The sequence below is a fragment of the Aspergillus viridinutans genome (assembly GCF_018404265.1).
Source record: "Aspergillus viridinutans IFM 47045 DNA, scaffold_7, whole genome shotgun sequence".
Lineage (NCBI taxonomy): Eukaryota > Fungi > Ascomycota > Eurotiomycetes > Eurotiales > Aspergillaceae > Aspergillus > Aspergillus viridinutans.
Genome location: NW_025091223.1, coordinates 1202665 through 1230630, shown reverse-complemented (window position 1 = coordinate 1230630; position 27966 = coordinate 1202665). Strand labels below are relative to the sequence as shown.

The 27966-nt window shown below is 50.6% G+C and overlaps 10 protein-coding genes and 1 non-coding gene across 11 annotated transcripts; 3 read left to right on the top strand and 8 right to left on the bottom strand.

The window, feature by feature from the left end:
* Positions 1-186: 186 nt before the first annotated feature.
* Positions 187-1313, top strand: pex7 (putative peroxisome biosynthesis protein (Peroxine-7); the record flags this gene model as incomplete). Its single annotated transcript, XM_043272069.1, has 2 exons — positions 187-350; positions 407-1313. The coding sequence occupies 2 exons, from the start codon at positions 187-189 to the stop codon at positions 1311-1313; spliced, it is 1071 nt and encodes a 356-aa protein (XP_043128004.1).
* Positions 1314-1803: 490 nt separating this feature from the next.
* Positions 1804-2660, bottom strand: Aspvir_008913 (DUF1014 domain protein; the record flags this gene model as incomplete). The annotated part of the gene is made up of 3 exons (XM_043272068.1): positions 1804-2314; positions 2390-2490; positions 2604-2660. The coding sequence occupies 3 exons, from the start codon at positions 2658-2660 to the stop codon at positions 1804-1806; spliced, it is 669 nt and encodes a 222-aa protein (XP_043128003.1).
* A 527-nt stretch (positions 2661-3187) lies between these two features.
* On the bottom strand, positions 3188-5251 carry Aspvir_008912 (uncharacterized protein; the record flags this gene model as incomplete). The annotated part of the gene is made up of 1 exon (XM_043272067.1): positions 3188-5251. The coding sequence occupies one exon, from the start codon at positions 5249-5251 to the stop codon at positions 3188-3190; it is 2064 nt and encodes a 687-aa protein (XP_043128002.1).
* Positions 5252-6157: 906 nt separating this feature from the next.
* Aspvir_008911 (putative C6 transcription factor) lies at positions 6158-9801 on the bottom strand (the record flags this gene model as incomplete). Its single annotated transcript, XM_043272066.1, has 9 exons — positions 6158-6882; positions 6944-7607; positions 7665-7765; positions 7837-8844; positions 8927-8975; positions 9037-9128; positions 9191-9508; positions 9569-9618; positions 9686-9801. The coding sequence occupies 9 exons, from the start codon at positions 9799-9801 to the stop codon at positions 6158-6160; spliced, it is 3123 nt and encodes a 1040-aa protein (XP_043128001.1).
* Positions 9802-11425: 1624 nt separating this feature from the next.
* Aspvir_008910 (flavin reductase family protein) lies at positions 11426-12208 on the bottom strand (the record flags this gene model as incomplete). The annotated part of the gene is made up of 1 exon (XM_043272065.1): positions 11426-12208. One exon carries the CDS (start codon positions 12206-12208, stop codon positions 11426-11428), a length of 783 nt encoding a protein of 260 aa, XP_043128000.1.
* Positions 12209-13124: 916 nt separating this feature from the next.
* Positions 13125-14545, top strand: Aspvir_008909 (homoserine acetyltransferase family protein; the record flags this gene model as incomplete). Its single annotated transcript, XM_043272064.1, has 6 exons — positions 13125-13335; positions 13393-13888; positions 13958-14067; positions 14136-14283; positions 14334-14413; positions 14472-14545. 6 exons carry the CDS (start codon positions 13125-13127, stop codon positions 14543-14545), a joined length of 1119 nt encoding a protein of 372 aa, XP_043127999.1.
* Positions 14546-15012: 467 nt separating this feature from the next.
* Positions 15013-17171, top strand: Aspvir_008908 (polynucleotide adenylyltransferase; the record flags this gene model as incomplete). Its single annotated transcript, XM_043272063.1, has 7 exons — positions 15013-15161; positions 15230-15378; positions 15434-15808; positions 15875-16086; positions 16144-16753; positions 16799-16913; positions 16970-17171. 7 exons carry the CDS (start codon positions 15013-15015, stop codon positions 17169-17171), a joined length of 1812 nt encoding a protein of 603 aa, XP_043127998.1.
* A 790-nt stretch (positions 17172-17961) lies between these two features.
* Positions 17962-19521, bottom strand: Aspvir_008907 (uncharacterized protein; the record flags this gene model as incomplete). Its single annotated transcript, XM_043272062.1, has 3 exons — positions 17962-18162; positions 18226-18689; positions 18741-19521. The coding sequence occupies 3 exons, from the start codon at positions 19519-19521 to the stop codon at positions 17962-17964; spliced, it is 1446 nt and encodes a 481-aa protein (XP_043127997.1).
* An 823-nt stretch (positions 19522-20344) lies between these two features.
* Positions 20345-22991, bottom strand: Aspvir_008906 (cell division control 45 family protein; the record flags this gene model as incomplete). Its single annotated transcript, XM_043272061.1, has 2 exons — positions 20345-22165; positions 22227-22991. The coding sequence occupies 2 exons, from the start codon at positions 22989-22991 to the stop codon at positions 20345-20347; spliced, it is 2586 nt and encodes an 861-aa protein (XP_043127996.1).
* Positions 22992-23542: 551 nt separating this feature from the next.
* Aspvir_008905 lies at positions 23543-23621 on the bottom strand. Its single transcript has one exon. It is a non-coding gene; the product is annotated as a tRNA-Val (tRNA).
* A 272-nt stretch (positions 23622-23893) lies between these two features.
* Aspvir_008904 (putative choline transport protein) lies at positions 23894-25677 on the bottom strand (the record flags this gene model as incomplete). The annotated part of the gene is made up of 5 exons (XM_043272060.1): positions 23894-24650; positions 24706-25198; positions 25256-25335; positions 25389-25435; positions 25492-25677. 5 exons carry the CDS (start codon positions 25675-25677, stop codon positions 23894-23896), a joined length of 1563 nt encoding a protein of 520 aa, XP_043127995.1.
* Between the last annotated feature and the right edge of the window lie 2289 nt (positions 25678-27966).

Below are 27966 nucleotides of genomic sequence, written 5' to 3'. Positions count from 1 at the left end.
GCTTTGTTCCTCACTAAATTAGTTCCCCATCAGACCTCGGTTCTTCGCATGCGATTCTCCCCGCAATCTTCAACTTCATTCCTCCAGTGCCCTGCTGCGATCACAATAATGATACCCTCATGACCGGCCCTTTCTTCGGTTTATACTAATTCTTCTTCCCAAACACTATACCTCTCTTTTCCCACTATGCTTCATTTCCGCACCGAGGGCTACAACGGCTGTGCGGTCAAGTACTCCCCATTCTTCGACAACCGGTTGGCCGTCGCCGCGTCGGCCAATTTTGGGCTGGTAGGAAATGGCCGGTTGTTCATTCTGGAGCTGACGCCGAATGGCATCGTACCTGCCAAATGGTATTTCTCATTGTTGACTTATTCTCAACCTGAACTTATATTGACAACGATACCAGGTTTACTACACAGGATTCTCTTTACGATCTCGCCTGGTCCGAAATCCACGAGAATCAAGTTCTCACAGCCTCCGGCGATGGCAGCATTAAGCTCTTCGACTGCAATTTGGAAGACTTCCCCATCCAGAACTGGAAAGAACATAATCGCGAGGTCTTCAGTGTCCACTGGAATCTCGTAGCCAAGGACACATTCTGCTCGAGCAGTTGGGACGGCACCGTCCGCGTCTGGTCGCCGCATCGGCCGCATTCTCTTTTCACCCTCCCTACACATAGCTGCACCTACTCGGCGGCTTTTTCGCCTCATTCTCCCGATATACTCTCCTGCGTCACGTCCGACTCATACGTCCGCATCTTCGATCTTCGCACGCCCGCCTCCGCATCTAACCACCTCACCCTCCAGATTCCCATCCATGCTGCACCGGCATCGCCCATTCCCGGTAAAGCCGGCGTTCCTCCTGCAGCATGCGCTCCGGCCGAAGCCCTCACCCATGATTGGAACAAATACCGACCGTCCATCTTAGCGACCGCAGGGGTCGACCGCACCATCCGGACCTTCGACATCCGCGCCCCACAGCAGGGGCCTCAGGCGGTGATGACGGGACATGAATACGCGGTTCGGAAACTGGCCTGGTCGCCGCACCTTTCCAATATACTACTTAGCGGTAGCTACGATATGACCTGTCGCGCATGGAGCGATCAGACCACCGCAGGACCTATGGGGGATACCGATCCCATGCGTGGCGGTCCTGGCGGCCCGGTAATGGGCATGGAGCTGGGGCGTATGAATCGGCATACCGAGTTTGTCACAGGCGTTGATTGGTGTCTTTTTGGCAGTGAAGGATGGTGCGCGAGCGTAGGGTGGGATGAGAACTTGTATGTTTGGGATGTGCGAGCATTGATGGGATAAAGATGCTGTGATCTATTGTTTCTCCCCTTCTACCTATCCTGTATTGGTTATTTAGATTACCACGAGATACCATTATGACATGCCTGCAAGACAGCAATTCCAGCTTCCCCAAACAAATTACACGAATATGTAAAGTCCTATGTGAACAAGATATCTCTCGCAATTTTGTTTCATCAAGTCAAGTTACGAGTTCTATCCGATGATGTAATGATCGAGATACCTTATATGCAAGACGCTCTATTTCAAGACATGACTCGCCAAATATCATCAAAGCCTGCTGTTTGCAGTCCAAGCTCAAGCCGCTTCCACAATCATCATCATGTTATATCCATGATCTATCCATTTTTGGGAACGAGGCCCGGGTATAGGCGGTAAAAGCCGAGAGTTGCATCCTGGAGATATGCGCGTCCTGCTCAATGATGTTCGGCAAGAGGCCGCAAGAGCAGAAGGAAGGGTTGAGAAAGTGAACGGATGTGAGAAAATGACCAGCTTATTTACTAGCCAGTCTCGCCTCCACCTTCCTTCTCTCCGCCTCCTTAGCAGCAGCAATCTCCTCCCGACTAGCATCAAAGGACACATGCACCTGGTTGAACGGGTTCTCCTCGCTCTTGTCAAACTCCTTCTTGCAGAGCTCCACACGCTGCTGCCTCCGCAGCCCGGGGTTCTCCTTCTCAATCTCTGGCAACCGGCGCGCCTCATACGCCGCATACGCCGCTTTGTAACGGCGCTCGGGGTGACGATCGACCTTCGACGAGTCTTTGCTGGTCAGGGAGAGCGCATCCAGCGCATTATCGATACCCGAGGCGCTGAGCGCAGCGCCCTTGCGGCTGGCGGGCTCATCATCCAGCTGCGCCAAATCCAGACCGCGAGTCTTCTTCTGTGCTTGCTTGGCGCCGGCACCCTTGGGCTTGGAGGGTAGCGAGGCTTCTTCGGCGGCGAGGAGGGCCTCTCTCTCGGCCTTCTTGCGAGCGGCTTCGGCTTTCTTGGCTTCTGCGTCTTCCCTATATTTTGCAGATAATGTTAGCAAGCCGCTACTTATTCATCACTATGAACAAGGGAGATGCGATGTCGCTCACTTCTTCGAGCTGCCCTTTGCGCCCTTCTGCCACTCCTTGTCCTCATCGGCGGCTCGCTTGGCATCCTCAGCCGCTTTCTTGTTTGCGGCGGCTTCGGCTTTCTGTATGCAAATCGTGGATCGTTAGTCTCAAGGCTCCTTATCCTGATATAGAAAACATGCTCGTGGCGATGGCAGAAAAAAGGCGGGGGGCGGGGTTGGGTTGAGATACATACACGAGCCTGTCCGGCTGCTTTCTTGGGGTTTTCTCCAGCGGCTTTCTTTCCTCCCATTTTGAGCGTCGACTATAATTCAAGTGTGAAACCTTTTTGAGGAAAGTGCAGGGGGAAGGAGAGAAGTTGCGCTTGATTTGAGTTGTTGTGATGGCGAGTCATCCTATGGATACTCTTGCGGTTCCGACCGACGGCGGTGACTCGATGACTAAGCGGCTTATAGGGCTGACGTAGCTGACATGTGATTTAGAAAGCCCTCTGGAGCTTCGATGGGATTCGAGATCTATGAACGGGCTTCTGAGAAGCATGAATCAAATCCATTTCATTGACTCTAACATGGTGAGTATAACACAGACAAATGATCGACAACCTGTGGTTCAATATGCGAAACAACCTCAAACAAACATTGAATGCACGCTCTGAACGGGGAAATGATGAACAATCAAGGAACAAACTCCACATAGATCCATAAGCATTGCAGTGATCGAATCCATCATTTCATATAATCATCAGTATTTTTCAAATCATCCACTCGGTAATCATCTCAGAAGTCGGCGGCCAAATCCGTTGGCACGATTGTCTCTATCTCATCCTTTGCTAACCTCAACCGCCGGACTCGTGGGTTCAGATCGCTCAATCACCAGATCTAGACTTGCAGGAGACGTTTCTATCCCCCGCGAACTAGGTTCTAACCTTTTCGGATCAGCGGCGCTCTTGGAAGATGCTGTTGTGGAAGATGCTGGAGCAACAATCTCAGCCGTGGGAGCAGCAGTGCTGGAGGACGATGCAGTAACAGGCTCAGAAGCTGCTGAAGGAATAGCCCGAGGGGTTTTTGAGCCGGTCTCTTCTCCCACAGTTTCTTTATGAAGGGTGGGAGTTTCAACAGTCATGGCAGGTTCTGCTGCCGTTAAAGAAAGCACAGTAGAAAAACTCGGCTGTCCTGTCCAGCTTGGAGTTGTATGTTTCTCCAGTGAAACGGTAGATGAGAGCGCAGGCATGGGTTCGAACATATCCCCGGGAAATGGTCGAAGGTGCGAAGAGGAGGATTGAGGTTTGACCCCAAGGGCAAGGTATACCGCCAGCACACTCAAAAGGACAATTGTCACGTTGCGACGGTCACTAGCCAGTACCCGGATGTAGTTGATGAGCAGCGTTTGCAGGTCGATTTCATCAACTGACCTCGGAGAATACGTTGGGGGTGGCATGGCTGGAGCCTTCGCTGACACTGTAATTCCTGAGGCTGGTGATGAGGGACGTGCAGACTCCTCTGGAACAAACAAACTCGGTTCATGAATCAATGGGGTAGGTGTATTCGTGCGCGACGATTGATCATACAGCTCTGCGCCGATGCTGGTGGCAGGTTCCCTGAGTTGCGGCACCTGTAGCCTAAAATCACTGCTAGAGGGATCATTATCCAAAAGCCGCTTTTCCAGCTCCCGCCTAATCTCAGACGGGAGCCAAAGGCCGACTTCAACATCCACCTTTTCCATCTCCTTCCAGGCCGCAGCCCAGGCGCCGGCTCTCATCAGCCCGTTCGCGGCGAAGACCTTGATCTCCCACTTCCTACTCGAATCGTGCCTAGGGAATCGTCCTCCGCAATCAGGACACTCTTCGCCTTGCTCGTCATCAGTGGCACTATCCTCTGTGGCCGACTGATCGCCTTTCTCTGAAGCCGTGTCCTCATGTCCCACAAAGTGGCCATGATGGAGCCGCGGGCGCTGAAGTTCCAGGCTTTCCAGCAGTCGTTCCTCAAGCAGATCATACATATCCTCCGGGTGAGAGATGAGCACACCCCGGTCACGGAGCACACCGGAACCAACCTTCTCCTCCAGCAACTTCCATCGCCTCCAGTACTCCGGAGGCAGCACCTCTCTCAGTATCTTTTGGTCCGGGTATCCAATCAAACCTGGCACAGGCAGCGAAGGTGGCAGCAAGGTGCAGTGGAGCAAAACAAGCGGAAACTCCTTCTTAACTTTCTGTCTCCCCGTAGACCCGGTAGGGGAGTAATAAGGCGATCTCTTAAGCGGGGACGAGCCCGCCGAACGAATTGAGATATCCGACATCCGATGTCCACCCCTCCGCTTAGGCGGGGTCAGGAACTCGTCATCATCCTCATCCTCCGTGTGCATCTGCATTGCACGCACCGAGCTGGGCTTCCGGAACGCAGCCTCCCGTTGCCTGATTGTTTGTATGGACTTGAACTGTGCCTCCATTCTGCCATGACCGGGGTTATCTTGATTGATCCAGGGGTGGCGGATTCGCTCATCTGCGCCGCAGCCGATCACAGGTTTCAGCTCGCTTGGGGGGCGGATCAGCACCGAATCGGGGATTGAGGAGATTGAAGAGCGACTGGATGCACGCGAGTCAAGTGCAGCTAAGTCGTCATCGTCCAGGTCACGACCAGCTATGTCGCTCGTGGAGTGTTGCGTTGAGGATTCCGAGGAGTTGTACCCGCAGTCCTGAATAGACATATGGGCATCGTCGCTCAATTGTATTTCTCCCTCCCGATGCGGTGAATCTTCGTGGGAAGCTGCACTACTCGCGTTGAAGGAGGTTAGTCCGTCTGCTGAAGGCCTTGAGCCGAATGGCGGTTGGTTTGCAGTGAAATTGGCAAATTCAGTCAAATGAGGGGCGTCGGATATATCCTCCATAATAAAGACATGGAATGCGCAAGGAACCAGTATCGAGAGTAGGTCTCTAATCAAGAATGTGTGCGCTGTCAGTCGAGTTTAATGATGAGGAATGCGACTTATTGGACGGATGTATAAGTAAACAACGCTGCTAAACCTGCAAATCATCAACCAAAAAGATTTGAAGATGGAGATGCATAACTGTTCTCTTGGAGATAGAGTAGATGGAATAAATTGAGCATGTCTTTGATGAAAAAACGGTCGTCCTTACAGCAACCACCTGATGAGTTGTTGCTGGTGTTTTCATCCTCTGGTTGTGCAGGGCAACCATGCATGGAGAGATGGCGGTCTACTCTACCTTAGTGGCTGGTCAACCTCCTAGATCAGCACTGCTTGGCGCAAGGCTTCGTTCAATAGATGAAAGCTCCATAGGGGAGTTTAATTTATTATCTGACGGGGTCATCTACTCGATTTGAGAATTTCCAAAAATAGGTAGCAGTTGAGTTTCTACCCATAAAAGTAAGGCCGTCTGCATGCTCAGCGATCACTACAAGTGATGGTCGCGACTATTGAAACTGACCATTGTGCTCAACTTAGAATAGGACATTGAATTCAGAGTATAGATACAAAATGGGATCAATATGCTGTCGCAAGGGTAATATAGATTGTCCGAAATTATATAAATGAGATAGTTACAATGCATGACCAGGGTTCGTTTGTGGATACCTTCATAAATGCTTGCTCGCTGAATTGTAGCATAAGACTCATGGAAAACGAAGTAAATAGCAGATCATGCCTATTGGAATGGGTATGCAATGTCCAGACGTTGGAAATGACTTTCTTTCACTCAATCATGACATAAGGTGACAAAATACCGGTCGTATATTCATACAAGCGTCAGATGTAGGCAACAGAAGTTGCATGAATTCATTCCGGATGTTGGGTATGATTTTCGTCTGCGCTCATCAGAGGAGGGTAATTTTGTTGCTCCCCAAAGTAATGGAGGACATCTTGCGGTAGATATTCAAGGTAAGGTAGAATTTCACCATTGAAAGGGAATGGAAAGTGCTCTTGTTGTTGCAGAGCATTCACATCGACTTCCTGGCTTTCTATAAAGACCCCACCGAAGTTCGAGCCGATGTTCAATTGTAGATGGGTCGATTGTGGATTTATATGGCTGCTACCTGCATGCCGTTCGCTCTGTGCAGACGCCATGCTGTAACTGTAGTGAGAGCTTTGCGGTTGCAGTTGAGACGAGGACGAAGAGGTAAGGCCCTGAGCGTAAGTTGGTTGAGTATTCGATGTGCTATCGGTTGGGTTAGAATATGATGTGTTTAGGCCCAGTAGAAGATTGGCATCGGAAGCGGCAACTCGTCCAGGATGAACAAGCGAACCATATTTCGCCGGTCCATTAGGGATTGATGAAGATCGTGTCCCGTCTGAAGCCCGTGTCGTCTCCACTGACTGCGGATACGAGCTCGAACCTTGCTCCGGTTTAAATTGCGCCGGCAGATTGGGGTAGCTGTGACTATACTGAGAAGAAAAGGTAGGTCTATTTGTGTCATAATCGGCTTGGGAAGCTGGCATCTGGTATAACAAGCTGAGATTCGGTTGGGAAGAGTTGGTGGCTCCAGTAATAGCCCATCCAATGGCTAGGAGAAATACGTTAGCTGTCACATTTTGAGAAGCGGCAATATATCATGATTGTTATACCTTGGCCATGGTCAATCCTCGGTGACATTCTGCCTTCTGTTGCAGCACTTGCCGCCTTTTTTGGCTCAACCGCGGCACTCAATGGTGGCTTTGCTTGTCGGTAGGTGGGAGCAGCGGAGGGCGGAAGTGGAAACTCAGTTGCATTTTCCATCTCCTCTTCAGTATAGAGTAATGGATCAACGATACCCTTAGCCTTCTGATCTAGAACGGTTAGAATATACCTAGTACCCTCCCAATATGTCTCAAGTGCCTTGAGGGCTTTGTAGCACCGCTGGTAGTTTTCTCGAGCAGCGGAAGCGAGGAGTATATGCTTAGCGCTCGACTTTCGTTCCGAAGAAGAGTCCATGTTTGGCATCACAAAGCCACTAGACTGGTCATTGAGCAGCGGTTGACACGGAGGGGAACCCGATCTCGAAGGGGGCGACGAATAATATGCGCTCTCCATGAGAAAAGCGCAAGCAGCGATGTACATTGGCTGGCTCGTAAATGGATTGCCGATAAAGCTCTTCCCATCAACAAGCTCAGAGAAAGATAGAATATCGGCTATTGTCTTAGCTGAGGACATCGACAATTCTCTGCTATTTGGGTAGAGATGCTGTATTGTACCGCCGAACGAATTCAGGAGAGTGGGTTGGTGAAGAAGGACGATGAGGGTGTGAAACCACTTCATGCACGTTAGATCAAGAGCGGGAAATGATGTAGATGTCGGAAATGGTCTTACAAAATGGAGAAGTATGAAATTTGTTCCTTCTTTCGCTTTTACGTAGGCCTGGAAATTGGCCGCATTAAAATATAGTCTGGGTGACAATCGCTGGTAGATGCCTGGAAAAATAGGTATGTAAGTCTACGAGGGAAACAAATGATTGGAGAGAAAGAGAAAGATGACCACCTACCTGTCAGATCACTTTCCATCCCGGCAAGTCTCTTCAATGTTTCTGTTGTGACATGGTTCGCATCCTGAATACCATTGATCAGATCCGTGACCCTTCCGTAAAGGTGTATTATGCGAATGAGTGGCGGGAACGGTGCAGGCCAGCCGTTCGATAATCTCGATTCCGACTGTAGCGGGAAACATAGCTCTATCTCCTCGTCGCGAAGCGTGACTGGCCTCCCAGTACCCGAGGAGATTACACGATCCAGGAAGAAAATACTCCAGAACGTGTCGACCTTTTCACGCTCCCAGGCGCGATGGTCCTCATCGTGCTTCATCTCACTGCTGGGGCTTAAAGGAACTTGAGCACCATCACATTGATCATATTCTTCCTCCCGTAGCTTCCCTGCCTGGCCAGACAGAACTGCACTTGGAGTCACGCCCCTCCGCCCATAGCTGTGTTTCAGGCCCTGCAGCTTCTGCATTCCAAGATCCTGAGCCATTCGAATGGCAATACCTAGATACATCCAGAGACCACTGTCATGATTCGATCCGAATTGTTCGTAGGCCAGCAAAAGACATGCTTGAACAACAGAAAGTGTGGGGCATGAAAGCGAGTCAACTAAGGCGCCCATTGCCCTGTGAGCAAATGCCTGACCCCGGTCTGAGTTCTTCAAGTCAGTCTGCAACTCTGAGCCATCGATAGACGGCGCCTGAGGAGGACCCAATAGCGGGTGCGGTGAAAATCTCGCGGCCAAGGCACAGACTGCGTCAACAAGCATAGTATCGACTTTCTTATCCTTTAGATCACGAAGAAAACGATCTCGCTGCAAGAATGGGAAACTGCAGCCCAGATGAACGAAGAACAGGTCGCAAAGGTGCATGACCAGGTTGCTGACAGGTAAAGTATCGTCTCGGTCATAGAACGGGATGGTGTTCGCGTCTCGGAACTCACAGTTATCGACCAGCGAGTTTATATTACCGATACCAACGTCTGCAGATTTTGGACTTCGAAGAGGCGAAAGGGACTCTGTAATGTCATTCGAACTGTCAGAAGCAAGCGAAAACACTAGCCATAGAAGGTCATAAGTGTGAAAGGGTTGGATGCATACCTGAAGAGAACGAAGTATTGCTTTTGCGAGACCCGCGCACCTGTACTACCTGCAGGCAAAATAAGCAAATGGAAAGCTCCCGCAGCAAGAAATCAGATGAAAGTACTAACCATCTGTTTGAAGCCGGGAACAATGGCTGTCGGCCCAAAATATCGAAAATAAGGAACGTGGGTGCGATGACTTGAGCTTAGGGAGGTCCGACCTTTTGAAATTGATTTGAGTCAACGCCTGCAGTAATGCCAATTGTTATCGGATATAACGTACTGCTTTCCGGACTTGCTCCGGTTGTATGCTGCTCCGACTCACGGATATTGCTCGAAGGTGTCTCTCTTGATACAAGGGCATCCTGAGAGCTTGTATGATCGGCGTGCCGGTCAAGGCCACTGCCTACGGTTTGCTTATACTGTGAAGCACCATCTGGACTTTGACTCTTGACCGTTCGAGGATTTGTTCTCTCGCTAGCAGAGGGTAGAGGGGTGAGGCTAGGGGTTTGTGATGCGTTCCCTGAATGGGTCCGAACGTGAGTAGAAGGTTCGCTATATCCTAAACAGACATGTTTGTAATCCAAGCAAGTTTTACACACTAGGGAACAGGTTATCAGTAACACCATTGATAAGTATATGTGCGGCGTCAGCTTCTCACCTGGCTGTTCACCAGAGCATCGTATTTTCCGCTTGCGACACGTCCGACACCTATAGAAGCCACCAAGAAGGCTACCGTCAGCTCCATAAAGAACATGTATCACGAAGGCAAGCTTACGCCGCATTGACTCGACGGCGCTTCGGCTGGGGCTGTCCATCGCTTGAGACAAATCGTATTTGCCTTGCAGGAGGAACATTACTGCCGCCGTTCTTCACAGGAGACGGATGGCTCATTGCGAGCGAATATTCATCCGTGGTCACAACACATGTCACATTAGGAAGCTGATGATTTGCGACGCTGGAGAAATCGATCGCGACCGAGAGTCAGATCCCAGGGAGTCGGCGAGGGAAGCTAGGACTTTGGTAGATTCCGGCGACGCGGATGGAAATGATCGATGGGACGAAGCACCAGCAGAAGAGAAAACTCCATGGACGTTATCCCACTGTGCGGCGTGCGCAAGATCGCAAGGTCGGGATGTGGGAGGTGAGGGGGAGGGCACGGCACAATAATTATTCTAATTAATGCGTCAGCAGGACTACAGGTTGTGTATTGGTCAAACATTATCTTTACTCGTACAGTCAGCGATTATAACCATTATTTTTTTGTAGCTCATTTCAGGCGACAATGCCTCTGTACTGAATTAGGATGGCCGAGGTCGAGTGTGCTTATTTGCGCAATGCTTGGGCACACTGGCTCAAGAAGACGCCGGACCTGCTCGAAGAATGCTTTGATCACTCCGACGTAAAATAACAGGGTGATAGAACTCGAATGGTATCAAAAGGACTTTGTAAATGATACAGGTAGACAAAATTAGGCCGAGAGCAGACACGTATCGATGGAACAGAAGCAAGAAAACATCCATGGAATAGGTAAGGTAGGTAAGGTGTTCTCCATATTCCGCGCCCTGGCTGGGGCCCCAAAAAAACTAGGAACCACCATGTGACCCTCCCCGTGGTCCAGGACGCTACATTTGCTTGTCCCGTGATTGAAAGATGTATTGATCTATCCAAACTGGGTACAGCATACAGCTACTATCGATCTAAGCAATGAATCGAATACGTCCTCATTACGGCAACTCTGTCGATCCCCCGTTCCTCTATTCTGTGGGTCCAACAGGTAAATGGTTCGTTGGCTTTTCATACGTTGTTTAGAAACTACTAATAATAAGGATCAAGAAGTGTGCCTGTTGCATGATCTCCAGGTTGAGGTTCTGTTCCTGCAGGGGCCAGCCGTCGTGGAGAATCTCTCCGTCTGGAGAAGAATAATTTAGCCGGAGGATGGGGAAATAATGGATTGACAGGTTTACTAGTCCCTGGGTGAACCACACTGAGCAGGCTCCTCAAGGCTCAATGGACTCAGAAACGGAGTGAGTCCGAGTTCCACAATCGGACGACGGAACGAGCCTACTTAGCCGCCTCGAGGCCTACATAGAAGGCTAGAAGCCCTCAACATTGACAACAAGTCCGCTGGTGGAGGCGTCGACAGTCTTTATTCCCCACGTACCGTGGTGTGAACCGAGCCATCTAATTCTGTACAATGGCATGTTGCCGGTCCGAGCTTTGACCAGAAGGCAAACTTCTAGGCCTGTGAATCTCCACATGTGCTCTCAATATTCATGATTGAGCCGGAAATTAAGACACTGGGAATAAGGCCTAGAATAAGGCCTAGATCAGCGACATGCCAGATTTACGCGCCTATCTATCCACGGGACATCGAAGAGAACGGTTTATAAGAAGAAGGGCTCGACTTATGTCTGAATGAAGTATTCTAGGATGTGATAAGCATGTCTATATCTTATGGCCTGTATTCCCCGGACCGACAAATCACCCTCATCCCGCTTGAGTGCTGTACGGCCATCTAGAAGTTTGGTCTCGGAATTTCAATGGCATCAGTGGTACGCCCATACGAGATACCACCAAGCCGACTGATGGGCTTTAGCACCTTGAGGTCGATGATGCTCTTGTCCTCATTGATAGCGTCGTCCCTCACCCAGAAACGAACACCCTCAATAATAGCCAAAGTGCCTGTTGTCTTACCCGTCGTCCTGCTCTGGAACTCCTTAGTCTCGACGAGCTTGCCTTCAATTGAGAACATTGACTCCTTGACCCGGGCCGCTTGGACGACAGAGCAAGGTGCTTGGTGCAGCCCGGAAATCTCCCACTCGGAGACCCCGTACGGCGCATTGATAGCGGTTGCATTGGCTGCCTCGACAAAATGCTCAGAGATGATATTGATCACACATTCACCCGACTCGACCATATTCTTCAACGAGTCCTTGGCCTTCTCAAGCGAGCCAACTAATCCCACAGTGAAAAGAGGAGGATCGTGATTAATGACTTGAGCATAACTGAACGGTGCCAAGTTCGTCGTCTTTCCGTCTTTGGATCTGGTGCTGATAAGCGCAATGGGTCTTGGGACAATTCCCGAGATTAGGAGCTTATAGTTTGATGATACCGGTCGTCCTTCTTCGTATGGATCGATTTCGACGTGATTCTTCTTCAGACTCTCTCCACCATCATTGGCACCATCGCCTTGTTTCCAGTTTGGATTCGGGGGCTTGGAGAAAGTGACCGGCGCATCACGCCTGAAGTCAGGTCGGGAAGCCTGAATCTTGTCGAAATCGTCGCCGACTTTGAACATTGTAGCAGATTGATGAAAATATCGATAGTAACGGGATGTATGGATCGCCCAAGGAGGATACGATTGCACTCGAGACCCTCTGCATGAGTTATTAGCAAGTCGCACGCTCTTCGCTTTTTAAACACTGAAGTGCTGCTGAGACTCCTTCCCGAGAAGACATCCCCTCAGTGTGCAAGTGGTGGTCGGACAACGTACAACTGTGTATGCAACGATCTTTGAACTCGCAAGACCTGATATGAGATGGTACGATTCATTACCAACTAATGCAGGGAGTTTTTCAAGAGGTTTCCTTGACACACAAGTGCTATCTGTTGATCGGGGCAGGCTCCTTGACATTTATTTATCCCGTGTCGGACCAGCACTAACTCCACGGAACAAGTATATAATAATGTCCTAATTTCCACCCGTTAATCACCATAATTCGCTTAAAGGGGGCGTGGAAATATGATGTCTTCACTACCGATCGCCGGGCCGATTTCATCTGATCAGATACCCGAGGCCACCCCAAGTGGGGAGCTGTCCCTACTTGCTTGGTCAACCCGATAAGAGACGCTCAGAGACTCGATAGGCCAGGGAGTATGAATAGATGCCTCGACATCTCGATAGTGAAGCAAAACAGTAGACCACTATTTCAGCTAATACAGCATCCTTGTTGATCATCATATCCGCTACGTAATAGTGTGCATTGATTAGATAGGCATACTTTCTTGTCGACAAGGTGCCCTGATTCTTATTATAAATCTCAACACGGGATACCATCGGTGTTACCAATCCAAACAAACCTGTGCCTCATGACACGGCAAGGTATCACCAATTAAGTCCTTGATACCATTGGCGGGAATATAAATATGTAGATGAATTGCTGCTCACCACTGAACTTTGATCTACTCAAACCTCGAAGGCGCTGCTATCAGTCATGACATTATCAGCCAAACTTTCAGAGCCCTTTTGCGAATCTGCCCTCGTCAACTTGGTGACCAACATGACCGTCCAAGATTACGAGACCTTTAAGCTGGGAGACTGGGAACTCCAGAGTGGGGAGAAGATACTTGATGCGCATCTTGCGTACAAGGCTTTTGGAGACCCAAGCTCCCCCGCAATTGTCTACCCCACATGGTTTTCCGGCAGTATGTAGAGACTGACAGAGGAAAACGCACATGTCTGTTATACTGACCTTCACCAAGTGATATCCGACAACTTCTGGCTTATAGGAGAAGATAAAGTTCTGAATCCTAAGAAGTACTTTATCATCATACCTGCGCTCTTCGGAAACGGCCAGTCCTCGTCTCCATCCAACCAGCCAGATATTCGGCCATTTCCTAAATGCTCATTCTACGACAATGTTCGTGCTCAGCACAAGCTTGTCACAGAGCACTTTGGTATCCAGCATCTACGTGCGGTGATCGGCTGGTCAATGGGAGGAGGACAGACCTATCAATGGGCGACTCAGTATCCTGAGTTCATGGACGTTGCAATTCCTTTTTGCGGGTCGGCAACGACATCGCTGCATAACCAGGTGTTTTTGGAAGGCGTGAAGAGCGCCTTGCTTGCAGCGAAGCGCGTCCCCTCGGCGGGTTCGGGAAAGATTGGCCTTCTAAAGGCCGGTCAGAATTTGGGGCCGTGGAGTGCTGAGGACAGAGAGATTGGGCTGAAAGCTTTTGCTAGAGTGTATGCTGGCTGGTAAGCTTGTGTCCGAATGGTCCCCTATAATATTGAACGACTCGAAGCTCATTTATCACGTCCGGATAGGGGTTTCAGCCAGGCCTTCTACCGGGAGAAGTTGTACGAGACAGCACTTGGCTACAAGGACCTGGAGGACTTTATGCAAAACTTCTGGGAGAAGTGGGCTTTATCCAAAGGTAAGCCGTCTGCAAAAACTGAACATGTCCTGAACTGGCTCCGTTGATGATTGACCCCGTCGGATAAGACCCGGATAATCTGTTGGTGATGCTTCAGACCTGGCAGAATGGAGACGTGTCCCAGCAGGAACCATACAATGGTAATTTTGAGAAGGCTATCGCCTCAATCAAGGCCAAGACCCTGGTGATGCCAGGAAAAACTGACCTATATTTCCCGTAAGTGATGCTTCGAGCCTTGGCGTCTAATGCTGAATGTCGCTGTGCAGTCCCGAGGACTCCGAATATGAAGTCTCCTGCATGCAATCTGGCATTGGAACTCTCCGCGTGATTCCTTCTATCTGGGGTCGTAAGTTGATCCAATTCTGACTATTGGCGAGACACTTCTGACGACCCTCGAAACACAGACTGGGCTGGTGGTCCTGGAGACAGTAAAGATGATGTTAAGTGGCTGGACGAGCAACTGGCGGACTTCCTGTAGATTCTGAGTTGACATCGTGACGGATATCAACTCAAGTAGGCTCATATTATCTTGCGGTTTGATTAGTACATTATTGCTGATTGTTCAATTCAAACTTCAAGTGCTCCAGTAAAACAATGTCACGTGATTCTCTATTCTGTGGCAATGGTGAACATCATGTGATAGGAGTCTGATAAGTCAGCATACAATGGTGAATAATCCGGAACTCCTCATCTTCATTGCACCTATTAACTGGATCAATTCGATGTCCTGTGGTCATTTTCATCAATTCAGTCCTTCCTTTGTCTTTTCTTCCTCTACAAGTCCTCTTCTACTCCTTTCTTAATTTAATTTGCTTCACTGTCGTTCTGTATCTTCCCTTCTGCTTCGTTCTCTAGCGAATCCTCTTTCTCTTTAGCTAGCCGCTTCCCGCTGACGCCTACACGGCGCAACTGCATGACTTTGGTCAACACAAGCTAGATAACAAGATGTCGACACCACCAGTTCGTCAGTGGGGAGTTACTCCTCCTATCTCAACTGCTCTGCCAACCCCCGATGAACTCGCCGCCAACGATGATTTGATCTCGGAGCTCAAGGCCCAGAACAACTTTGAAAGTCCCGCGGAGACAGAGCGGAGGTGGGATCAACTTAGCTACGTTTCTGCTTGTTTATGTTCGCGCTGACACCATGTCTGCCATCACGTAGGAAACAAGTTCTCCAGCTCATTCAACGCGTAACCCACGAGTTTGTCAAGGTCGTCAGCCGAAAGAAGGGGCTGTCCCCTGCAGCAGTCGAGGCAGCAGGTGGAAAGATTTTCACTTATGGAAGTTATCGCCTGGGTGTCTATGGTCCTGGTCAGTAGCATGGAAGTGTTTAACCGCAGTGGCTATGATATTGACTATGCGATAGGCTCGGATATTGATACACTCGTGGTCGGCCCCAAGCATGTCCTCATTGACGATTTCTTCTCAGACTTTCCCCCGCTGCTCGAGAAGATGGCTCCCCCGGGGGCCATTGAAAAGATGACACCAGTTCCGGATGCCTTCGTCCCGATCATCAAGCTGGAGTTGTCCGGTATCAGTATCGATCTTATCTTCGCCCGTTTGATCGTGTCGTCGGTCCCTCTCAATCTCGACTTGAAGAATAACGATTACCTCAGGGGGCTTGACGAGAAGGAGGTGCGGTCGCTGAACGGAACTCGGGTCACAGATGAGATTTTAGAACTGGTGCCCCAGCAGAAGACGTTCCGTCTTGCTCTGCGCGCAATCAAGCTCTGGGCTCAGCGTAAGGACATCTCATCTGTCTCTCTTCTCATCATCTCCTGGCAACCACGCTGACACCAAGTTACAGGCCGGGCCATTTACTCCAATATTGTAGGTTTCCCGGGTGGTGTTGCTTGGGCCATGCTAGTAGCACGAGTCTGTCAGTTATACCCACATGCTACCGGGTCTGTGATCGTCGGCAAGTTTTTCCGCATCATGAACAAGTGGGCGTGGCCCCAGCCCGTCTTGCTAAAGCCAATCGAGGACGGACCTCTCCAGATAAAAGTCTGGAATCCCAAGGTAAGGGCAACCAAGGACGCTGCGCCGCATTATTCGCGATATTGACACCGAAGATAGATTTACCATGGCGACCGGTTCCACCTTATGCCTATCATCACCCCCGCGTATCCATCGATGTGTGCGACGCACAACATCTCAATGTCCACAAAGGCGGTTATCCTTCGCGAGCTCCAGCGGGGAGGTGATATTGTAGACAAGATTTTCTTGAAGCAGTTGACCTGGAATGATCTCTTTGCACGGCACTCATTCTTCACACAGGATTACAAATACTATCTCAGCATCACTGCCTCAAGCAGAACTAAAGAAGCGGAATCGGTGTGGTCTGGTCTCGTCGAATCCAAGATCAGACATCTCGTCGGAGCTTTGGATCGCAAGCCTACCATTGCAGTGGCTCACCCATTCCCAAAAGGCTTCGAGAGAGTGCATATCGTCTCCAATGAAGAAGAAGCAGAGGCCGTAAAGAACGGTTCTACCAAGTATCAGGATAAAGGTACGAAGACGGAAACCACAGATGAAAGGAAAGATGCTGCACACCAAGCCGCAGCTCTCAGCGGAGTTGAGAATGCCGAGGTGGAACCTGTCGGTGAGAAGAGCGCAAATGGTGATAGCCATATCATTTACACCACGACCTATTACATCGGCTTGGAGTTGAAGCCATTGGAGCCAGGTATGTTATGGCGCTTGACTTCCAAGAGCTAGCTGACGGTAAAAGGCGCTTCCCGTTCGCTGGACATCTCTACGGATGCCCAGATTTTTAAATCTACATGTACGTCGTGGGCAGGATACCAACCCGGCATCAATGATCTCTCCATCACCCACGTTCGCAAGTAAGTCTGGTCATAATTCGCTCTCCTCTTTGGATATTTTTTGACTTGAGAACCAGCTTTGATCTTCCCGACGATGTCTTCCAGCCGGGAGAAACGCGTCCCACGCGTCCCAAGAAGAAGATCATCAAGAAACCCGAAGCAGGTGCTCAGAAGCGAAGTATCGAATCTTTGGACGTAAGTGCATGCAAGAGAGTCAAACAAGATAACGAGCGGGAAACGAATCAGCAGACGGAAGCGGATATTTCGCATTTCGGTTGATGCTCTTAGTGTTCCGGCATTGGATCGACTAATTTCAATTACTTTCTAGGACGCATCGCTTCCAGCTGCAAAGCGGCAGGTCACCTCCAACGGAGTCGCCGGCACGCCAACACCTGCTTGAAGATCCCTCACCTGAGGCCGAACTACTCGTCGTGTTGGGGCTGGTCCCCATTATGTTCTCATCGAGACGATACACTTACGACACCTAAACCACTGATGGAAGTTGAAGCCCAACGAACAATGATAATGTGTTGGTGAACAACTAACTCCAGCTGACTCTGCAGTTCGCGCTTGATTAACGTCTTGGACTCCGCCTCGACGAACAGCGCAATCGAGGTCAGATAACAAGGTTGGTCGTCATTTTTCTCCCGCCTTCATCCCTCTCTTGTTCCTCATCCTGCACAACGAACATTTCTTGGTTGTATGTCGCTTTTTCCAGCAATCTTGCGAGAGGGCACTCTTGGAGCCATCAAAATATGGCGCAGATCTGCATTACTAAGTATGGGTGGGCCTTTTTTTCCACGGCGTTTGACTGATACTGGTATGGTGGAGATTTCCGTCTGCGCAAAGATGGTATGGTGGCTGTACATATCGCCGTCCCATTACGCAGTTATTATCTGGTCCAAGTGCCAGTTAGGTTAGTTGAATGAAGGTACACATTCCGCGTGGCCTACGGGCCACATAGCCCAGTATCCAATTCCCATCCGTAAACCAAATCTCCCGTTGTAGAGTCTTCCATTGGATATATGTGCATTCAGATCATTATGAAACTATACAAAAACGTCTATCCTCAGCTCCATGCTTCCACCAGCTCACACAGCGTCGACTCCCCACCCACATTGCCGGGGAACACAACAAACGGGACACCCTGATGCCTGGACGTCGACTCATCACATCGCCAGAGCGGCACGCCAGGCGCAGCCTGACCGACAATCATGGCACGCTTGATATTAAGCCCCTTGGTAGCGGCGTCTGAGGAGGTGATTCCGCCCTGACAGCAACAAACCAATCATTAGCTGAACAATTCTCCCGTTTGCAATGCACGAACCCTTACCTTTGCAATGATATATCTCGGCCGCACCTGGATCTGCTGCAGAACCTTGACCAGCGCCTCGGCGACCTTCGCCCCGATAGCCAGCGAGGAGAGCTCGTCCTGGCCCGTTATCAGCTTCCGACTCGTCATAACCAGCGTATCCGTGCCGGATTGCAGGTGCGTCTCTGTCTCGTGGACGACGCGACGGATTACGCGCTCCGCGCTATCTGGGGAGGCGATGAGATCCGCTACGTCCATTTCGATGATGGCGAGGGCGCCGGTTGCGCCGCGGGTATCGGTCAGGACCTTGAGCTGGGCGGTTGTCTTGGGGACGTAGGAGCCGGCGAGGATGAGGCCGCCTGTTTTGCGGGGGGAGGGGAGGCCCAGTTGTTGGGCTGTGATGGGTGGGATGGAGCGGATTCCCAGCCGGGAGGAAACGAAGGCTGCGCCGGTGCGGTAGAGGAAGTGTTTTCCTTTGGCTTCGGCTGTTTTTTACTCAGCATTGGACCAAAGACAGAAAGGGTTCGAAAACGTACCTAGGAGCAAGCCGGCGACGAAAACGTGCATGTCTGACTCCGCTGCGGCATTGACGATGACGACGCCTTCCTTGGGGAAGCTCATGAGCTTCTCGTATACGGCCTGGGGTCCACCCATTCGAACGTCCTCGATTGTGATGGAGTGCAATTGCTCGGGAGTGAACCGGCCAGGTGCTTTCTCCATGACATAGTCCCTTAGATTCGAGCTTTTGTACCCAAAGGTCGCATCCTTGGCGAACTGTGTCAACCCCGCAGGCACCAGCGTCTCCCCCTCTGCTACATAGTGTACATCGTTGATGGTAAACCGACCGCCCTGGAAGAAGAAGGGTGCCAGCACCCATGCATCTGCGGGGCCGAACACGGACTGCGCGACGTCTGCTTCCAGTGGAAAGTGGCCGCGCAATGTACTGTCGCCTCGAAGAACGATGTCGACAGTCTGAGATGTGGATCGGGCTGCCTGCGAGACGTTTTCGCAGATGCCGCGGATGAGCTTCTCCGCTTCAAGTGGTGGAAGTGCGCGCGAGTTGGTGAGAATAAAAAACCCAGCGGAATCTTGTTGGAATTCCTTAATCAGCGTCGGGACGTCCCAGACGGTGAGCACAGGGATATCATGACAAGTTTGGGTGCCTGTAGGATCATCATCTAGCACAACCAAGCGATTCAGTGAAGATTTCGAAAGGAGCTGGACGATCTGTTCCTGGGCGTCTGCGGGGTATGCGGGCGGAAGCTGTGACAAGGTACTTTCGCGAGGCAGTGCGGGATATTCTTTTGGGAAAGACATGTTGATTTAGTATATAAAAAGAGAATATATGAATTGAGCGTCTCAGCGGTCTCAAATACTCAATCCCATACGGAGACAACCCGGGCAATTGACTCTATCGCGCGGCATTGGATATGCGGGGAAACTCCGTTGTTGGGTCGGAGCAATTGCCGAAGCTCCCAAAACAACAATCTTTCATGCAGAGAGTAGAACGTTTAGCACTTGCTTAGAAGCCTTTGGAAGGCTGGACTCTCCATGGATAAGCCCTATCCACTCAGTTGATTAGAGTGTCAGACTTGTTCATGACCTAAGTTTCCGTCCTATGAGGTTTGGGATCTCACTGTATCATCACCCAATAACAAAGTAAAAATAGCTCTATTAATGAATGCAGGACATGTCGCACATGCTATTCAACAGACAAGATCGCCCATGGACATTGCTCTTGACAGCTATAAATCAATCATGAGAAAATGGAAGGGTAAACGGAATCCAAGCCCGGTCCGTAACACCGCCAACGCCGTGACATGTGCAGGGGGTATGCAAGATGGCCATGGACAAGGCGAATGACAAAAATGCTGGTAACCGATGGGGAGAAGAACAAAAGAAAGTAAACAAACAGATTTCCAACTGGTCATGAACACATATTCCTTTTTTTATCCCATTGAAATGAACACCGATTCCACCCAACCCCCAGAGACCTCACCCCACGCAGCCAGCCAACCAGCAAGGAAAGAGAGAACGCATCGCAAATATATCGCCGGGATTAGCTTTGAGGAAATTATCGAGCAATGGCAACAGCCACAGTATTCACTTGAGCAAGGCAGGACGGTGCGAGACTCGGACTTTAACCGACGACGCTGCGGAAGCTCAAAGCTTCCAGGAAGCCACCCAGGTCCTCCTTTTGGACTTCTACGACACAATGCTCGAAGCTGTCGATACGCACGCGAGTGTTGGTCTCCTGCACCACCTCCTGGAAGGCAATCCCGAATCGGTTCCGCAAAAGGTGCTTGTTACCGCGAATGTCAAGCTCGTCCTCCGACTCCGACTCCGATTCCGATGATGACTCCGATTCCTCCTCCGTCTCCTCGGCTTCTTCTTCGTCGTCATCGTCATTTCCGCGTTGAGCACGCTCGGCTGCGCGCTGCGCTCGACGTTCCTCGCGTTCTTTCTGTTTCTTCTCCTTTGTTTCCTTTTTCTTACGGCGTTCTTCTTGACGCTTGTGCATCGCCGCGTAATCGATCACACCTCCGCCGCCACCCGTACCGACAACGACATACAGGCCTCGGTCTTCGTCAAGTCCGGCCAGCACCAAGGGAGTCCCTGCCGCTCGCTTCTTTCCAATCTTGACGCCGTCGCCTCGCTCACGCTCTTGGACTCTGATGGCCTCGGCTATCCAAAGAGCCAATTTCGTCAGAGCTCCGGGATTTGTAAACAGTTTGACATCCGGACCATCCTTAACAACCGCAATGCGAAATGCTCGCAGGTGTCGGATTTGGTGCTTCGATAGGAGAGATGTACCGGTACGCAGAATGGCCCGGTGAAGATGCTGAGCGAGCGGGAGTGCTTTCAGAAGGAGGGTTGGCGATTCTGAGGTGAGCGACAAAGCATCGTATGCGCTCCAGAATCGCGGCAGAAGGCTAGACAAATCAGACTCGGTGGCGTCATCGGCGCCATTCCCCTCGTTTGCGCTTTTGGGGCGCGAGAGGCGCTTTGTGTCCCAGGTGGCACCAGGAGCTTCCTCTGGCCCAACCTCGAGGATCGCGCCTATAATGACGCCCACGTCTGTGGCGGAAAGACAGGCTTTCCAGCCCCAGCAGCGCACGAAGCCCCACCCCTCGCGGGAGGAGACATGACCAGATGCGTCGGGCGGTACGAGTCCTTCCAGGCCGTACATTGGTGCATATTTGAGAAGCCGTTGCCGTAGTACTCGCTTCAGTTCCATATCCATGTGAGTGTAGTTCTGATGACACTGGCTCAAGCTGATTCCCATCTTCGCGAGGAGCTTGTGCAATCGCTTCCGACCATTCTCCGTCCAAACGTGGAGTCGTGATGCCAGATAGGGACTATGTAGCATACTTTCGTAGAGGGACCAGTGTCGGACCAGAATGAAACGGGGTTCTGGAGATAATCGAATAGACTTGTCTGTTGGCGATTTGGCGGTTGTGGGGATCACGCCGTTGATCTCCCCTCTAATGTCTCTGTCTCGCTCGTACGGGTCGGGCGGGTTCAATCGATGAACTTCGTCTCGTAATATTTGACGAATGCGTTCACCACGTTCGCCACCCCAGCCAGCAGACCCCCCGGATTCTGATGGATTGGAGATGCCAACTCCAGACATCGTACGACCACTGAGTTCCAAGCTGGAGACGCCGACAATGGCCAACCACAGAAGGTCGTTATCTTCCCGGCCAAGTTCGGATGCGAGAGAATACACAAGCGAGGATATCGGTTCGGAATACGATGTGCCAGTGGAATAATACTTCTGTAACACCTTCTCATGTTTCCTCTTGAGCCGAATCAGCCGTCGCCTCAATGATCGTGCAGACGGCTGCCTCGGCAGCGCGGGTGACGGCGAATCTGAGCCCGGTGTCACGGAGCGAGAAGAGTTCGAGGAGTTATGCTCGTCCCTCGGTCGACGACTTGGAGACGAAGCAATGGAAGACCCCTGCCGGCGGACGTTAGAGATCACAGCAAACAGCAAACATGAGGGCAGATCGCAAACATACTGAATTACTCCTCCGCCGTTGACGCGGGGGGCCGTCGTTCTCGTCAGATTCATCCTCATTTTCGCGTCCCGACCACGATTTCCTCTTCTTTGACCCCGAGCTGGAAGGATGCTCCTCGTCATTTTCGCTGCCAGATCCGTCAATATCCTCTTCATCTTCGTCTACCTCCGGCATGTCCAACAGCGCGCAGTACGCCTCTCTCTCCTCGCTCATCTCCTCCTCAATATCTCCGTCATCGTAAACGACGATACCACCCGCGCCCGATTTGTACGATGGAGTGATGCATCCCTTGTCGACACCGCGCGTGTTCCGCCGCGAAGCGCCATCACTCCCATCCGCCGAAGCCGCCGCTGCCTCCCCACCAAAGACATTGCTCAGATTCCACGGTCGCCTCGAGTCGAACACCCATGCCTCCACCCCGCCCATATCCTCCACCTCGTCGTCCGGGCTGCTCAGACAGAGTATCTCGTTGAGATCCACCAAGCCTCCCACGCCTAGACATACGACCACTCCTCCACTGCCCCCATTGTGCGTTTGCATAGGCTTGACCAGCTCCTCGCCGGCGCGCGCGAGATCGCCATATCCGGCTACCGGCTGGATCTTGTGGGGGATATAGTCGCGCTTCAAGAGGGCGGTCAGGATTCGACAAGCGCAGAGGGCATCGGGTTCGAGTGCTACGAGGACCAGCACGGGAGGAGAGAGCGGGTGATGTGATCGGAGGAGTTGTAGGTAGAGGTGCGATATGAGTTGACGAGGAAGATACATTGCAGCGTAATCCAAGGGAGCACGAAGCACACGACAAACCGGAACAAGGACCTCAATAAATAAAGAAAAAAGAATAAATTCAGGCCTTCGAGAGGCCCTGCTCTTTACAAGAAAATCAAACAGAGTATAATTAGGAAGAGCCCAGACTCAATTGCGTTATATCGGCTCCATCGTTCCTGTTGTTGATTGTTATCGAGGCTGTTCTCGCAGGCACAGGGTGTAATCAGTCGCGAATCTCCAGCGACGCGTCGAAGCGTGCCGCACGTGCGGAGACCAGCGCCAAGCCCAACCTCAGTCATCAATCAAGGCACATTATTTCAAGATAGTATCTAGTCTAGTAAATAATGCAGAGCCAGTAATGAGCATTGATGTTAACAGATCGAAGTTATGTTCAACTAAAAGGCTAACGACACCCAACTCTAACCTTGACTGGTTGATCCCGCGTCTTGACTCATCTCATCCTGACAGTGATGCCCCAGATATTCCTCTCTAGAAGCAAAAAAGAATCCGGACTCAAAGCCAGAACAAAAACAAAAGTAAAAAGACATATGTGACCAGTGCCGGGCTCGATCCGGCGACCTTATCGGTGTTAACGATACGTGATGACCAACCTGTCCACGACCAGAGGTTACTTCCCAAGCGCTGCTTCGCGAGCACATGCCATCGCCATAACAGGGATTAGAGATTCCAATTGATGTAGGGGTATTATTGTGATTCTAGTAATTGCGCCAACTCTTTTGAATAGGAATTAAAATACATATAGATCATGAGCAGCACCAAAATAATCACTCATATCATCGGCAACAAACTGCAAAGAGCAAAAGGCAGAACCATCGCGGTGAGAGTTCATGAAACAATGTCAGAATATCCGATGCCACCATTGACCTTTTTGGACCGCACATTTACTTTGCGTCGTCCAGCACGGCCTTGTCGGTCAGAGGAATGTTCTTGGGTCCTTCGTAGGAGCCCCGACGGATGAACCACCAGACAGCCACGAAGATGGTCAGTCCACCGGTCATCAAACTGGCGTAGTTCATCGTAGCGGCGCTGGTAGGCATGGAGTAGGGGAAGCAGAAGATGACAACGAAGGCAACGATGTAGATGGAGCTAAGGATATTGATGACGAAGCCGATGCGACCCATCCAGAAGTAGCCAGGTTGGAAGGTGGAGCGGCGGGTGAGGACATGAGGGAGGATGGCGGCGAGGTAGGAGAGGGAAGACAGCTGCACGAAACAACCGACGAAGGCATTGAAAGCGGTGGTGGATCCGACGTAAATGCACGCAAGGATGGTAATAAGCACACCACAGACCAGGGTCGCGTTGAAAGGGTTGTGCATCCGGGTATTGATACGGCCGAGCCAGCCGGAGAAAGGGGTCGCTCTATCACGGGAAATGGTCCACAAGGTACGGCCGGCGGTGATGTAGCAACCAGCACATGTGATGACAGTGGGCAGGAAGGCAACGATCAGCAAACCAAGGGAGCCACCTCGAGTACCCGTGGCCTGGCGGTAGATCTCGGCGAGGGGGAAACCGTAGGGATTGCTCATGACCAGGTCGAGGTCATTGATGGCATAGAAGACGGCGATCATATAGAGAAGACCAGTGACGAAGCCGACAGACATTTGAGCGAGGACGGCCTTAGGGATGTTGCGACTGGGCCTATAGCACCGGGTTAGCGTACTAGATCCACTGACTCCGACTAAAATCAGCTCACCGTGGGATTTCCTCTGCAAGGTGGCTAGAGCAGTCGGGAGTGCCAACACTGTAAGCGCCATTGAGCATTCCTGCAACGAAGACAAAGCCGTTGCTCGACCAGCCGGTCTGGTTATTCCAAGTGCGCCACACTGTCTTATCGTCGAGATATGCTTGGCCGTTGATATGAGGCATCACAGCACAGACGATGATAGTGATGAACACACCGGCAAGAATGAAGAACATGCCAAGATTACCAATGTGAGGGAGGAAGCGGTTCATGAAGAGCACAATGCAGCAGCACATCCAGGTGCAGATGATGAAGCTGATGAAGGTGTGCCATGCCTGAGGGACGAAGCCAGGATGCATGAGCGCGTACATGGAGACGGTCTGTTGGCCCAAGATGGCAGACATGGAGGCAGCTCCTAGGATCCATGCAAGACAGTTCCAGAATCCAGCGAAGAATCCGCAAACGCGACCATACTTTCCAGCGGTGATCGAGGCCCAGTGGTAGACTGATTGCCCGGGTTAGCGAGGCTCCTAAGAAAGGACAGAGCAGAGTCGCGACATACCACCACTGGCAGAAGGCATCGCCGATGCGAGCTCTGCAATAGATGCGGCGACCATCCAATAACAGACGGAAACAGCAATGCTTAACTCATGGTTAGTATCGACTGATGATTGACTGATCCAAAGTGATCTCACAATTCATAGATAACACCGGCAGGTCCTCCATTATACATAGCAGTGACCTTGAAATACACTGTTAGCTCAACTGTTAGTAACTGGTTGCTGAGGGTGAACGTACTAAACTGCCACCCTGAGCAATCCATGTGTTTCCTGTGGTAACAGCGACGGCACAAATACTGAGCAAGCTGAAGTTCCGTTCGAGCTCTTGACGATGGCCGGATGCATTGACCAATTCTGTCGAAGGGCGTTCCTCTGCGCTGGCCTCAACTGCAGCCATCTTTTCCGGATTTTCCACCGCTGCCATTTCGGGTGATATCAAACAACGGGGGGGAATTGAACCGATCGGTGAGAGACCGGCTGAAGACGAGTATTATTATGATCGAGGAAAAGGCGAATTATTAAGATAGATTTGGACGACCAAGTCGACGGATGGCGAGGTAGGGTATCACTGGCTGTGTCCTGCACGTGTACGGGTATATGGAGGTACGCTCTTAGTTACTGCAGATCAGTAAGGGTGATGGCGACTATGAGAGGATATCGATAGGTGCTGACATATATCACCTCCAGAGCCGTCCGGATGGAGGATGAAGAGAAATCCAACATCAGATTTGCTCGTCAATCCGGCCGGCAGCAGTTTATAGTATTTAGATACTCTTGAGGGATGCCTGGAGGACAACCCGGTTGAACACCCTTGGCCATCGTACTGGTATTGTATTTACAGCTAATTGTGGGGTCAGATCTAAGGTAGTGCAGCAGGGATAAGCATTGGTGGGCGAATCAGATTTCACAAGAACCTGCTCATGTGGGCGAGACGATCAGAAGCGGGACTGATAAAGCACATATTATTGGTCGATGATAATCGCGGTTGCAACAGACTTGTATGAAAAGTACAGGGGTACGCCGAGAAGCCTTTTCCCAAAGAGGGAGCTTGAGCAGATGGCAGACTCTATCCAGATATCATTCGGAGCAGTTGGCCTCTGAGATGAGAGGTCGTAGTCAAACACTGGTCCAAGTTGGAGGAGCCGAGCCCCATGGGACAGCTAGATATCTCTATCTCCACACTTTTGATATCTTCCTTATGATCTGGGGGAAATGTCGTGAATGAGTACAGACAGGGACTGATTCAATTGAAAATAAAGTGGACTGTCTGAGTCGTGCATGTAATCTGCATACAAGTCTTCAGAGTAAGGTACGTAGGTAAGGTAGTATGTAAAATTATTCATATGGCCACCCATAACCTGAGGCATGCAGTAGTTTAAAGGAAAAGTCCACTTGGGCCCCTTGGCTTCTCACGTGCTAGTCAATTAAAGTTTGTCCTTGAACATTGAGTCTCAAATCTCGGAGTATTCCGACGCTCGATGCCAATTTAGTTATTCACAGAGTTGCTGAGTTCGTAACTTGTTATGAATGTTGGCGGCAGACGACCCATTTTTTGTTAGGTACTTGGTAGATAGAGACTCCATGCTATTCCACCACGAGCTGGTTCCAGGTCTGCCCGTGGCTCGCCCTTGCCACAGGAAAGTATATTGGGTGGAGCTTAATTCGAGTACAGCCAATAAGATGGAATTCCGCGTCAGGTCTCGATGGTGTCCAGTGTAACCAAATTATTATTAGGGACATTAGGTTGTTATCGGTAGCGCAAATACTATGACAACAATATACTGTTCATAATAATAATATGGGTGCTACGGCTTACAGCCCTACAAATTGATAGTATGGCTGATTCAGGCTCACTACTCCTACACTACTAGCCTTTGATTTCGAAAGTTGTTGGAGACTATCGGATGATAAGGCTGAACAACAGCCATCGCTGGGAATTCTCTTGACTCGCCTAGAGGTACCGATGGATGCACTGGTGACTTCTAGACTATTAATATTCAGTATCCCAACTTCCAAGCATCCTTCATACATCACATAACGAGAGTAGCATGCAGCAGCCTCTAAACTGCGATGCTATTAGTCAATCTGAAACAGTCTTAAATAGAGCTATCGGCTAATTCAAGCTTGCAATGGACCTCAATTAATATTCTTGATGGAGCTGTCTCAGTAGTACTTGTAGGCTGCAGCGTATTGTGCAACTGTCGAGAATATGGACGCATCGAATCTCTGGGCCCATTGTCGGTTATCCCGATGTTTATCATCCGGTGAGTACGATGGTAGGTTAGTCTCGTTCTTGTTCTATTCCGGTATACAACCTCCGGCGCTATTGAGCCTTGTGGAGGGGAACGTCAAGCAACAGGCGAGACCTGGTTGGATACCTATTCTCGATGCGGAACGAGAGCAATGGCAAATAGATCGTCACGGCATCACTACTACTACGTGGATACGACCTTGCTAGAGCCTAACGACCATTTGAGAGTAACTAGAAACTGTCTGTTCCTGGATCCGAAGTCTGGCTAAGTTGCTAGTCATGGCGCTATTGAAACTCGTAGTCAACGGGCGTGGATCAGAAACATGTATCGAGCATCCTTGATACTGAGAGTCCACTTCACTGCTTCGTATGCGTGATTTATTTCTCTGAAATAACTTGTAAGAATGGGGGCCACTTCGCGACAGCACAATGGGACTCGGCCGTCGAGCCAAGCGCCCTGGG